The sequence below is a fragment of the Aphis gossypii genome, chromosome 2, assembly GCF_020184175.1.
Source record: "Aphis gossypii isolate Hap1 chromosome 2, ASM2018417v2, whole genome shotgun sequence".
Classification (NCBI taxonomy): Eukaryota; Metazoa; Arthropoda; class Insecta; order Hemiptera; family Aphididae; genus Aphis; species Aphis gossypii.
Genome location: NC_065531.1, coordinates 7250562 through 7264959, shown reverse-complemented (window position 1 = coordinate 7264959; position 14398 = coordinate 7250562). Strand labels below are relative to the sequence as shown.

General features: G+C 23.8%; 1 protein-coding gene across 4 annotated transcripts in view; it reads left to right on the top strand.

Annotated features, from left to right (window-relative positions):
• LOC114125785 (metal cation symporter ZIP8-like) overlaps window positions 1-14398 on the top strand; it is a 53246-nt gene that overhangs the window by 22787 nt on the left and 16061 nt on the right. For 3 of the 4 annotated variants that reach the window (XR_007604221.1, XM_027989558.2, XM_027989559.2), the window contains one exon: window positions 10093-10241. Coding sequence is in view for 2 of the 4 variants with exons in the window: in XM_027989558.2 (XP_027845359.1) it covers window positions 10093-10239 (147 nt within the window). In the remaining 2 variants the exon portion in view is untranslated. Of the gene's footprint in view, window positions 1-10092; window positions 10242-10414; window positions 12765-14398 lie in introns of those variants that run through there. The other variant, XM_027989557.2, reaches the window with a different exon arrangement.

Here is a 14398-nt window from a genome sequence, read left to right as displayed (position 1 = left end):
AACCTTTTACCACAAATAATTTTAAATACTATTTACATTCTCATACATTATAATAAAGGATTTAATAAACAGTCAGATATTAAATTCTGTGATTAATAGACTTTTAGATTTAACTATTTAAGTATCTTCTTTATGGTATTTATTTAATATGAAAAAACATGTCTTTAATAGCTTTAACTAAATATATGTACCTATTACGTTATTGTATTGCATTGATTTAGGGGCTTTATTAATATTTTGTAAACGTTTTGTTAAATAATATACTGTTGACGTTGACTTGTATAACGTATTAATCATAATGATTCTAAATGAATTAATTTCCATTAGAAATATCTTAAAATCATATAATAATATTGTATAGGTACAATTAAGAGTTGTATATATAGGTTTGTGCTGTTATTTTGATTACATTTCTTATTTAATGTTATTATCGTGGTCGAAGCTTAATTGAATTTTCAGTTCATTGTACATTTTAGTTTGAATATTATTTATTTAAGTATGTATATTGCATACGTTTCAGTAAAGTAATTTTTGTTAGTAAAAATATGTAATGCGAATGTATTATGTTACAAATATTCTGAATCGATACAACAGTCTAAACAATTAACAATGATTGATAAATATATTATTCAAAATCGTTAGAGAACAATATCATTTTAGTTTCTAAGCTTTATACCATTCACCGATCACCGTGTCCGATTTAATTTTATTCAGGTTCAAGTAGCCGACTTGCCGTTACTTGAGTGTATGGTTTGGGTTGAATCAAATTAATAATCATTAATAATTTAGTGATTATCCTAACATTTAAGCGGTTATAATAGAGTAGTTATATGTATTATGAAGAAAAAATAAAAGTTTTAAATAAAAATGTTACTCGTAATTTAAAATATATATGTATATAGAACTTTGGTGTATGTTATTTATATCTAGTATATTATCTAGCTTGTAGTGTATTAGTATATGGGTCATATAATGTAATAAACATTTATGTATTTATGTACACGAGAAAAAAATAATATACTCGCTGTCTTTGCGAATAGCATTTTTACTTCGACTGAGCAGTGGCTTTAAATAAATTATTAACGCCAACGTTTTCCAGTACGTTAAGTCGGATTGAATCGGCAGCCTAAACTAACCTTCCCGTAATCCACACTCGGTATATAGGTATACTCTTTACGCGATGTACTTGTCTCAGTCACTCACTTACACTGCGAAGTCACTTAAAACTTAAACATACATGTAAAATATGAGCAAATAATGACGACGCACAAAAGATATACAACATAATATTATTATGTTTTATTGTACACAATTTACATATAAAGTAGGATTGAATCAAAATCATTGTACAGTTTTTATCATTTATTATTAACGGTCGTAATTGTTTAATATTAATTGTTGTTTAAATTATTTATTGCTTTAATAATATAGTGTTTTTTCAATAAACGTGTCGTTGGTAGTTATTGGTATTCGGGTTCATAATAATATATTGCGCACCGTAGAAATAGAGCAAATATTATAAGCACATGCGTGAACATTTGGTTAGGTAATTAAAATCGAATCCACGTAGTCCACATATATATCACTGTTGCAGTTGTTATAGTATTATTTTAATAATTTTGTAACTCGAAAAAAATTCTTTTATTAGTAGCGGGTTTTAAAATTTCTTAAATTTATTTACATGCATATAGTACTAGTTACTAGTTACTAAAATATTGGTTGAATAAATTATTCTACCATTTCGATTATTTGTAGTTATAATATACTATTTTAACCATAAATCTACTATTTCATAGTTTCATAGATAATAATACATAAATTGAATAAATATTACTAGCTTAATCCAGAAAATAAATTGAAAAACAACAATATTTGGTTTTAGGTACGTCACGATTGATTCTTGAAAACCGGAAAAAATAAAATTATAAGTGATAGGAAAAACCGTTACAATTTAAAATCAATAAATAATAATACCTAGCAGTTGGTATATATTTTTTTAGGTCAGTCAAAATGCAAATCTGCCTCTGTTTATTTCTGAGCTCCCATGCCATTTGGCCAACGGAAATGTCAGCCTGTTCACGATTTACGATGTAAAACACTAAAACAATGTTTATTTCAAATGTATTTTCTTTTATCTTTTGTAAATATTAACATATACACACGAGTATATTCTGTTTCTTTTTTTGTCTTATATTGTCAGCTCACCTAAACGTTTTGTTTAATAGGATTTTGTTTCTAGTCATTTTAGATCACAAACAGGAACTAACATATTATCTTACACCATCGTCACTACAACACTGGCATTTCACACTATAAATTCTTTTTATCTACAGTAGTTTAGTATTTTGATTTTACGCTCACGTCATACGTTTTTTTTATTTGATCGACAATACATTTTCTGTTTTGTATTTATTTATTTTGGGTTCTGAGTAAAGTAGTAAATGTATTGGTTTTGCAATGAAAAGTAATGTTTTAGTGTTTAACTTTTAAGAGGGAGGGTTCAAATGTTTACCGCTGCTTTTCAGAATAATTGTAAAAAACAAAAAATAAAAATAAAAATAAATTACGGAAAATTGAAATATTTATTTCATATGAGCTTTTGATTTTGACAAAACCGATTTTGTTTTTTGTAGGAATTAAAAAAAAAATGAATAACTATACATAGAATTTTTAAATTATAAATTATGTGATGACAGAAATATTTTACTGATGAATATTCAATTTTCAAAAAAATCAAACAGTTATTAAAAAATTGCTAATTTATATGAATACAATTTACCTTATTCGCTAATCGAACATAATACATAAACTTATTTATTCATTATTCATTAGTAGTATTAGAGATATATTGAACTTATTTACATGCTGTATTGCTTACCATAATTAATTTTTGTAATATTAAAAATCTCTACCTTTATATTTATTTACAGAAGCGTAAATATGTGGGAGGGGGTGTTCTTCCATTGATAATATCAGGGCTTGAAACCGATTGAAATAATTTCGGTTTTGGTTTCGATTTTGTATACCGATTTTGAAATTGTACGATTTTGGTTTCGATTTTGTATACCAATTTCTAAATTTTTTGGTGTCGGTTTCGGTTTTAATTTTTCAATACCGGTATTAAAAATTTAAGTTTCGGTTTCGGTTTTGTATACCGGTTTTTATATATTTCGGTTTTGGTTTCAGTTTCGATTTAGATAAAATTAAAGTTGAAAAAGTTAGGTTACCTAACCTTAACGATAAAAATTAAACAATACTTACCAATTAAAAGAAATATATTCATTACTATTAATAAAACAACTAATAATTTTGCAAATAATGAAATGGTTATCAACATTTTAATCACGATCTCACGGACATATTAATGGAATTTACGTATTTAAAATTTTAAAAACACGTAAATTAAAAAAAAAATTAACGGTTTACAATTTTTTCTTTTTTTGGTTTTGATTTTGATACCGGTTTCCTATTATTTTACGTTTCGGTTTTGATTATGGTTTCGGTTTCGGTTTTAAAACGGTTTATACCGGTTTCTGAAATCGGTTTTAAAAACGGTTTCAAGCCCTGGATAATATGTAGTATGCACCACTATTCATTGATAAAATGTTCCAATTACATATCAAGTTAATAGTTTCAAATGTTACATGGCCTTACGAAATATCTAAGAGTAAAGTTATCAATCCTAATCATTACTAATTTACTCCATTAAAAACATACTCCTACTCAATACCTACCTAATTACAAGGTACACTCAAAACTTACTATACAGCAGAGTGAGTTCGCGTTTTTTTAAAAATAAATTTAACTGTATGATAAACTTTATATCAAAATAAAAAGGAGATATGTAGGCAACCACTCTGCTGTACAGTACGTGTTAAGTATAGCTGTAATTGAAGAGTAAGTCAGACACTATAATTTATGTATAACGTATTTTTTTTATTTTTGTAAAAACCATCATTATGATGTAATTCATAATATTGTTTAATGTAAAAAAACTTAAGAATATATTAGAATAACGAATAGCTTAAATCAAACAATCGTTAAAAATGTAATAATAATTATTATTTTGTTTTATTCTCTGACGAAAATAGCACAATAATTCTAACATATTTACTAATATATAGTAATATAATTATGAAACAACAAAAAAATGTTTAAAACAAATAAGGGTTTAATTAGTTTTAAATGTTTTAATTGATTTGTATTATAATAAATGAAGTTATCATTTTTAATTTTACTACAGTTCATCATAATTCTGTTTAGAGACTTAAAATAGCTGAAATTTTTATATAGTAGTATAATATACTATAAAAAAAAATAAAACAAAAAGAAAGATAGGTTGCTCTAAAATTAAAATATAACACACAAATATATCTAAATAATATTTTAATTATCAAAAAAAACTGTGTATTATAATTAAAATGCATTATAAAATATATATTTAAACACAAGCAAATAACCACAGTTGTTGAAGTTTTGATAGATACTCGTAATAATAATAATAATAATAATAAATATGCACTTAGATTATACCTATTTTACAAAATTATTAAACAGAAAATATTATGTTTATAAGAAAAACTACAAATTATTATTGAAGTCCAATAATTGATATTTTAATAATGCTGATGGTATTTATTTTTGCTGATAATAATGTATTTTAAGTATTTGGATGTAGTTTAATATTATTTTATTAGATTATTCGAAAAAATGTTTTACATCTTAGGCGATCGAGTGTTTTTCGGATTAGTCGTAGTTTGAAAACACGAATGGTGTATTAGTATATATTTTAAGAGAGATTACAATGATAAAACAAGTTTATAAAGTGATTTTAAATTAGTTTTTAAAGTTAGGTCTACCGATTGTTATGTAAATTAAAACCTTTTGTTTCAACTCTCATTAATATTGATTTTCAAATTAGAATCTTTGGTCTCTTATTTATATTGTTCCTAAACAAAACCTTTATATTTTAGGGACCAATTAAATAATGTATCGATTATGACTAAGATATGTGGGTGTCTACTCCAAAGCTGTTATGTAAAGCATTCATTTAAAAAAAAAAAAAATTAAATAAGTTATATTGAAATAATTTATAGCAAAAGAATGAATATGAAACAGAATTGGAAGTATTTGACAGTGTAATGTAATCTGATAGGTATGATAAAATATATGCATTTTTGAGTCTACAAGTAACACGTATGTTTGTTCAATACATATTATACAAATATTGAGTTTAATGTATTAATGAATATCAGAATATATTTTAAAATATTCGTTCGAGATAGTATATATGTAATTTTACATTTGGATTATTATTTAATGCTAAAGAAAAAAAGCTTTTACTGATGTAAATGAATATGTAGATTAGATTTTATTCAAATATTCGAGCCTTTAAATTTTTTTTTTAATGTTTCGTCATGGGAAATCAAATTGATCATATTAAAAGTGAATAAATAAACCGTTGGAAAATGGTCACAAATAACTAACTGTATATTATAATAACAGTAAACAATCATAATGTTTACACACTAACATACATACATTGAAGTATTTAAATTTCATAGTTAGTATGTTGATTTGTTCATTGAATTAATTAAAAAAGTAACGTATAAAAGGTTTTTTTACAATGAATTTAAAAATGACTTTTTGAATTTATTTTATTTTAGTATTTTTCATGATTTTAAGTGATTTTTAGTTTAATTGGTTGATTAATAAAAGAAAAAAATCATTTGATAATTAATACTTTATATTATGTTTTTCATCTGATAATTACTAATAAGTTTTTCCTAATTTAAAAACTAACTAGTTAACTAAAAACTGAAAAACCGATTACTATTAATTCAACTATTTTCATTTTCAAATAAAACATTTTTGTATTTTTTCTGTATTTTAATAAGTATAATATATAATAGAATATGAACTATATTAGTATTTAAATTAAAATCTAATGTTAGATATTGCATTATGCTAGGATTAAATATAATATAGTTTCTTAATATTATTTTGTAATAAATATTCAACAGATATTATTCATATGAACTATTTCCGAAAACTACTTTTAAATCATTTTATTTTGAGTCGGTCAAATTCCTAAGTCCGCAATTTTATCAAATAAATAAACAATAATAATAATAATAATAATAATAATAATAATTACAATAGCTACAACTCTGACAGCATGTCTATAGCTTAATTTGAATTTTCTACTATCTGACATTCAATAAAATATAAGTAAAATTTTATTAAACATAATTATGTATTATGTTCATATCTATTAGATATTTTTTTATACAGCTTATTTACAATGGCTTATGTGTATTTTGAACGCCACTAATTTTTTTAAATATATAATAATATTTTCATCTTTTCATCAATATTACATCTCTACTTGCGTGAGTAAAAGAGTGTGACGTGTATTAATAATATTAATAATAATAATTGTAATTTATACTACATAATCGTTAGGCGTTAAATGAAAACGTTGAATTTAGGTATGTAATAAATATATATATATATAAATAAATATTATTTTATTCGTGTTTCATACACAATTCTAAGTAATACGGGCTTGACTGCAAGCGGATACGTTTGGTTAATTTTTTTTTTTTACTTTATAAGAGCTTTGGTGAAAATACATGGAGGATTTAAATTACATTTTTAAAATGGTAAATAATAGAAAGAATAATATAATATAATTATTATATTGTGTTATTTACACGTATACTTAGTGCTTATACTTATACTTATTTATACTTATACTTATATTAAGTGATCGTTTTATTCTACAAAAATGATTGCGTTACGCATATTGTACACGTATAGTTTTAAAATTTGTATTTTGGTTTGTATTTTCTTAATACTTTTGATATTCTTTTTTTCAATGGTCTCAGATGAGTTCTGCAATATCTCTGTAAGTGGCTGTGGGATGCCTCCAAATCGATTATCTACGTGACTGAAAAATTTGCGCTCTCAGTTGGGGTATAAAACAGACTCTGCACACTGTTAAGCTCTTGTTGAATACCGATGTCCTTTTGCTTTATAAAATATAAATGTAACATATTATCTATATTTTGTGTTTTGTGATAGCATTATTATTTCAGCAATCTGAAAACGAATGACCTTTACAAAATAACTTAAACTGTTAATGTTAGATAACTGCACTGCATCTATAATATTATATAAAACGACTTCAAATGTTCTAAATCATTTTTATATATATTTTTTTTTTTGTTAAATTAGTATTATCTAAATTAATCTATTTATCAATTATAATATAGTATGACATAGTTTTAAAAAATGATATTTAAAACGTATTTTATGATAAATAGAGTACATTTTGATTTATGACAATTTTTAAAGTTATGTTCTTCGATTAGATTGGGTTAATACAGAAGTTGACAATACTGTTAGAGATTATTTTTCCATAAATCAAATTCTACATAAAACGTATTAAAAAGTATAAACATTTATACAGTTTAAATTTCCAATTTAAGATTATCATGTCAGCAGACTACGTTGGCATAAAAATACAAATAATTGTATCATAATATTATGCAGTATTCTTATAAATACGTGTAATTTTTTGCATAATATAACAAATTTAAATTGGTACCTATATGTAAGTACCTTACACGCCATATTTATAAACCAAACAAAATTTTGTAATTTTTTTTTTTTTTTAATAAAATTAGTTTTAAAATCTATCATTTAAAGTGAATTATAATTTAGTATCAATCTTAAAGACTCAGTAGTCAGTTAGGTTAGTATTTGGAAAAGTTAATTAATTTATAATATAATAAAGATAAAATTAATAATATATTATAATATTTTTTTGTTGCTAGGTTTGAAAATTTGAAAATGAATTTAAAAAAATAGTACGTTAATGGTTACTGTAGAATAGGCTACACAAATGTAACGTTCTTTTTTCCTCAATACGTTTTGAGCGATGTTGTTTTAAGTGTTTTAACAGTTCTTTATTTATTTAAAACACTTTAAGACTCTGGTTATATTATAAAATAAAATAAAAATATATGTTTATGTTGTGCTCATTTATACTCTTATGATTTGACTATGAATATTGGAGCTTTAGCTTTATAACAAATCTAATTTACTGATAAATAAATGTACTAATGTGATGCAAAATGGTCTTAAATTTCACAAAACGTTGGTTTGAATTGTCTTAATCATTTTATTATTGTCAATAAAAAATATAAAAGGGTTTTTATGAATTATTCAAATTACATTTATACATTAAATCATTGAATTGCATAGTCATTATATTTATACATATTATTTTCTTTTAAATATTTGTCAGAATAAAATATTATATCCAGCTATTAAACTGACGTTGTTCGACGTATTTTATAACACTTTAATTGCATTTTATACTTATTAATTCGTGATCAGTTTTATCTCATACGTATCGTAAAATATATATATTATATTATACGTATTTATGTACATAATGCGTATATAATAAGTGATTATTTATCAAATACTACCAAAGCGAATAAATTGTAAAACGTATGATCATTATTATTCTAAATTATCCAAGACTATTTTTTTCCCAACAAATTGCAATGAGTCAGTTATTGTATTTGGTTTCTAAAGACTCCTAAACACTAGAGTTTAATAACTATTTTTTTATTAGATTTTATGTTTCAATACCCTAAACTTTATATTATAAAATTATTACAAAAGACTAGAGATTAATTAAAAATAGTTTTATCACCTCAAGACAGGAGAAGTGTATACTCTTTTTATCAACTTAATATGATAACATAAAAAGTAAAATAGTGTCGATATGGTTGTATATATCAAGAAAAAAATATAGGTGTCGAAAAATATTATTTCTTGTAGTGTTGTTATTTTATATTTATTGTCTGCAATTTTCGTAATTTCTACAGCCACAAGTTTTGTGAACGAGGATGACAAAGAAGTATTTTAGACGGACGTCTAGATATCGAAATGTGCAGCTAGTCAGTTCTACGTGGCTTTTTTTCGGCAATAAATCATATTATTATACATACGGCATTGGTGAATCGATTTTATTTTGTCAATATAAACTCGTCCGAGAGCAGCGTTTTTGTATATTATTTCGTAAACCTTTGGAAGTCGTCTCGCAGTAGGTATACACTTTTCCTTGGAGGCTTACGCAGGGAGGGATTTTGAATGACTTCCTCGCCCACATGACTTTTGCATCGCGATTTTCACGTCATCTTAAATGTATGATATAATTTATCGTTATTTCCCATTTCCCAAGTCAACAATAGTAATGGTAAACGAAATTAAAAAAAAAAAAAAAAATCCCAACAAATAAACTAAGTAAAGTCGTATTTTTAGGATGTATAAAATACATTAATCGGTATTGGAAAATATTAATTTTTTGATTTTTTTTGATATTACAAGATGGTTTTAATAAAAAAACTAATTACAAATACGTTATCACATTAAATATTGTCTAGATACTTGTTTAACAATAACATAATAAATAATTTTTATTTTATAATAATTGTGAGGAATTTATGAAATTTGATGTCGGATTCACTACATTATAATATAGCTTTGTGTTTGAATTGTCTATTATATATCATAATATATACTCGTGTATGGCTAAATAATAATAGATAGATACAATAATTGTTGTAATTGTATTATGTATATTAATAATGCTGTTCTCTAATATATACGTTCATGCAACAATATATTTGTATTCATAGATTGAACAATATTATACTGTGACTACCAAGTTAGTATAAAAGGTACTTACAAATCGCAATTACACTTAAGTATTTTTATAAAAATGTCGTGGTGTATTAAAATTGGAAGGGTGAGACCCTAGGGGGTTACAAAGGGCCTAAAAATGTTATCTACCTTATTAAAACAAATGCCGGTTACGTGCCTCCTCGTAAGATTGACATTACATGGATGATTGCGTGTGATAATATGGTGTTTTTTCTTGTTTGTAATGGTGTGATTTTCTGATAATTTTTTCTTAAAATTTAATTTCTTATTATTACTATAAATAGGTACATATTATTCAAGTTAATTGTTTATAAGGAGAAACATTTATTTATTATTTTTATTTTTTAGACACCAGAAATGAAGAGTATGATCGATGAAAACTTGATTGAAAGTAAATCGTCTGCATACACTGGGCTGTTATTGCAAAACATTGGTATGTTAACCGGCGCTACTTTGATGTATCTCATCACGTTTTCGGATTTCCTGAAAATTTAATGGTAAGAAAATAATACAAAAACATTTTACGTTCGTTTTTTACTTGTCAAAAAACGTGCTATATGTATGTAGGTATATATATATAAGTGGGCAGACGATACCTGTTGTATCTTTGTGAATATGTTTAAATTAAACAGAAAATATATTTATTCTTATTTTATTCTTTTTTTTTCAGATTCATTTAAATTTAAATATTATACCTAAATATTTATCGTACACTTTGCTTTGAGCGTCTGGTGGAGGGTTTTATGAAATTGAACATATTTATATTTTTTTAAATTATCACTAGCTACGTTCATTGTATAATAATATTGCTTCAATTATAAACATAATAAATTAATAACTAACACGAAGAAAAATATAAATGAATGGTTTATAAGTTAGTAGCGAATAATAGGCACATGTCAATATTTTGTCGATCGTCAATTATGAAAACGAGGTTAATATATTTTAAATGTATATAGTATGTAAAATAACGACGGACGTTATTTTGTGATCAATTTTTAAAATTTAATGTAAACTTTATACTCTTTTAATACCATTGATTATTACGAAAAAATATTTTATTTTATAACGTTATGTATAAGAAATATATAATATTATGATTAATATATAAGCATCTGGTAAATAATCAATGTAAATCAATTTTTACGCAATATTCGCATTTATCAGTTGTAACTTCGTTTTTTTGAATCAGATGATTTCTTTAGTATTATGATTTTTATAAACCATAACTTAATCATTTTAGAATTTAGATAATTTTATATAATAATAATATAATTTATATAATTTATAAATTGTTTAAGAATATTTTTTTTTTAAATATGTTTAACTAGGATTATTACTAGAATTATTATAAATGAAAACCAGTACATATGTTTTAATTTATTATTTATATCATTATCGATATTTTTATGAATGTTAAACTACGCGTTTGTTATAATTATTATTTTTTAATCATAATTAATACATAGACAATCAAATATTTCTTTAACTATAGGTACAAGATTCTACATTTTTACTACATAGTATAACATAATAATCAAAGAAAATTTTTTTTCGAAATGTTAATGACGTTTATAACGTTTTTATAATACAATTAAAGTTTTTGATTTGTTTATAAATTCAAAATGTTTGGACGTATAATACTTTAAACGTAACTGCCTTAAAAATTAAAATATTTCATAAGAACGTTAACTAAATTGAATCAGTCTAAAGTTGACAATAAACAAAACTCAAAATGAGTTTTTTTTATCTTTAATTTTTATAAAATTTTATATATCAAAACCTTGTGTTTTTTCTATAAGTTACCAAACAGTAAAATCGTTCACAATTTTAAATTGTTTTTAATGTTATCTTTATATGATACATCATAGTTCAATTATATTATATATATTGTCAGGTTTTGACTTGCGTATTTAAAAACTCATTAGCGGATTGGAATTTTGACAACCTCCGCATAAATCTAAATTATAAATTTCACTTTAAGCTACTGCTCATCTTATTTACCCCTTAATCTGGGTATCGCAAAGTATTTTAAAAGAATCTTAAGTTACATAATATATACAGATACGATCAATTTTTTGTTTTAGAAATAACCATTTGAAGTATTGATTTAATTTTAAAGTATTTTCCCTTTTATAACATTGGATTATATTTTTAAAATTCACTGTAAATTTAAAATTTTTATACTTTAAGATATTCCATTCAAAATTGTTAATTTGTGAGATGGATCAAAAATTAGAATAATATATAATGTATTTAATTTTTATATAATTACCTAAGTGCAATATATTATTTTTATTCGATGTTGATGTTTTAACTGTATGTAATTGTTTTAAGTATTTTATTAAAATATGTACATAAACTGTAAAGTGTATAATAACTTAATTATATTAAATATTATTTTAAGATAGAATCTAGAATGTTATAGAGTTTTTAAAAAGTGAAGCTGTGCCAATCAAAATATTAATTAGTAAAAACTTTAAATTAATTGTATAGTTTGATAAATATTTGGATGAATATTGATTTAACATTTTCCTTTGATATTGATTCTTGTACAAAAATCATATTATTTCGAATGTTTTATTATTTTAAAGGTATACCATCATTAAATTGTATTACCCTTCTTATTGATTATTTTCTTTTTACTAACTAAAATTAATTACGTAATTTCATATACTCGTACTTATAATGTACAGTTCGCTCTTGCACATGCAGTAGCTATTAAATACCAACTGTAGAAACTCTGTTAAATGAACGTATGCTAAATTGTTAACCTACTGGTACCATGGCCTACTCAGGACAGCAGAATATGGGGTGTGCCCCTCCCCATTTACCATATTTCTTTATTTTTTCTTGGTGTTTAATACAATTACAATTATTAATACCTAGACGTATAATTATTTTCAACTATAGATACTTTATTTAAGCCGATCTCGTGTTTTAAACTGTGTATTAGTGTATTCATTTGCTTAGTTTTACGATTAAGAGTACAAAATAATGTATCATACATTATATATTCATTTTAATTTGAAATTGATTTAAAATATCTTAAGAAATTAATATACTTAAATAATGAATATATTATACATGTGTTATAAAATAAAGAATTTAATTTCAAGAAAAAACTTTCTTATGTATTAATTATTTAATATTTAAATACAAACTTAATGTTAAGATTATTAGAATATATTTTTGTTGGGAAATCAGAATCATTATCGATATATGAATTAAATAAATAAATATAATTTTTAAAATCGTAGAATTTAATGTTCTAAAAACAGATTTTAAATTATTTACGTTATAAATTTGTTAACCTATATCACTATAGTATATTATAATTTTATTTTTATAGTTTATATTTTATTTTAAAGATATATGGTTATCAAAATTACCTTGAGTGAAACTGATAATTTTTAATTGTAAAAAATACTAATTTAAAAGAGTAGACCCATTTTTAGATCTTTTAAAATCGATAAATGTCATATTAGACTTAAAATTAACATCAAATGTTTGATAAATGTAAATTAAATTTACCAGAAAACAATCTTCTAATTTCTTTAATTTTTTAACTTAAGTAATATTATTAATATTTTAAAATTCTAATTTTGAAAGGTTTCGGAGTTCAGTTTCTAAAATTATAAAAAAGTTTTTTATTTTATAGTTTTCCTTCCTCTAGATGTTTGGAAAAGTCTCGGGATTCATGTATTGGAGAGCTGAGCAAAATATATATCGTATAATACAACTTTTGTATGAAATATATATATTTTAATTATACATTTTACTTGAACCAAATAGTTATTTAAAAACTACTGTGGAAAATGTGTATACTGCATTTATCATGATAACATACAAATAAAATAAGAATGCAGTGATTATAGCTCACAAGAAAACAGCTTGATGTCGTCCGCAAGATTTGATACTTGGATACTGGTTGATTTTCGTTCACTGGCGAAATGATAATACTTTCTAGCGTACCAAATAACTTTGGGCGGGACAGTTGAAGGGATTTACACTTCTAAGGGACAAAGACAATCTCTCTATTTGGCAGATATTCCTTTTATACGTCATTCGCTGTCTTACAAGGCAGGCCAGAGAGCAACATATTTATCGCTTTAAATGACTCCATGAAACTATAAAGTGACTACTTGACAGAATAATGATAATCAGTGTGTTCGTGCTTATCGTAAATGTTGGGTTGGGGAGGAGGTTATTTGAAGATTACTCATCAGTTCCTGTGGTTGGCGAACCGCGTTGTTTATTATTATTTTTTTTAATAAATCTTATAATAAATATTACATTCGATAACAATGATAATATCATTACGAGTACATGGATTAATTTTCACAGTCGCTCATAAATATTTTCAGTAATCATCCTCTTGATACTATTACGTATTTTTTGACATTTAAAATTCAGTTAAGTTATATTTTGACAATTATGATCGTTATTCATTAATGGTAAATTAACTTTAGTTTGTTTTTGTTATAGTAAGTACATCATTGGTATTATTTTTTGTACAATGTAGTAATTTGTTTATTTTTATGAGTGTGAAATATTATGTCTATAAAATATGTTTAGAATACGTCACATAATATATTAGTACAGTTATGTTGGTATAAATCAAAATAGTAGTTTTATTTTATTATTTGTGAAC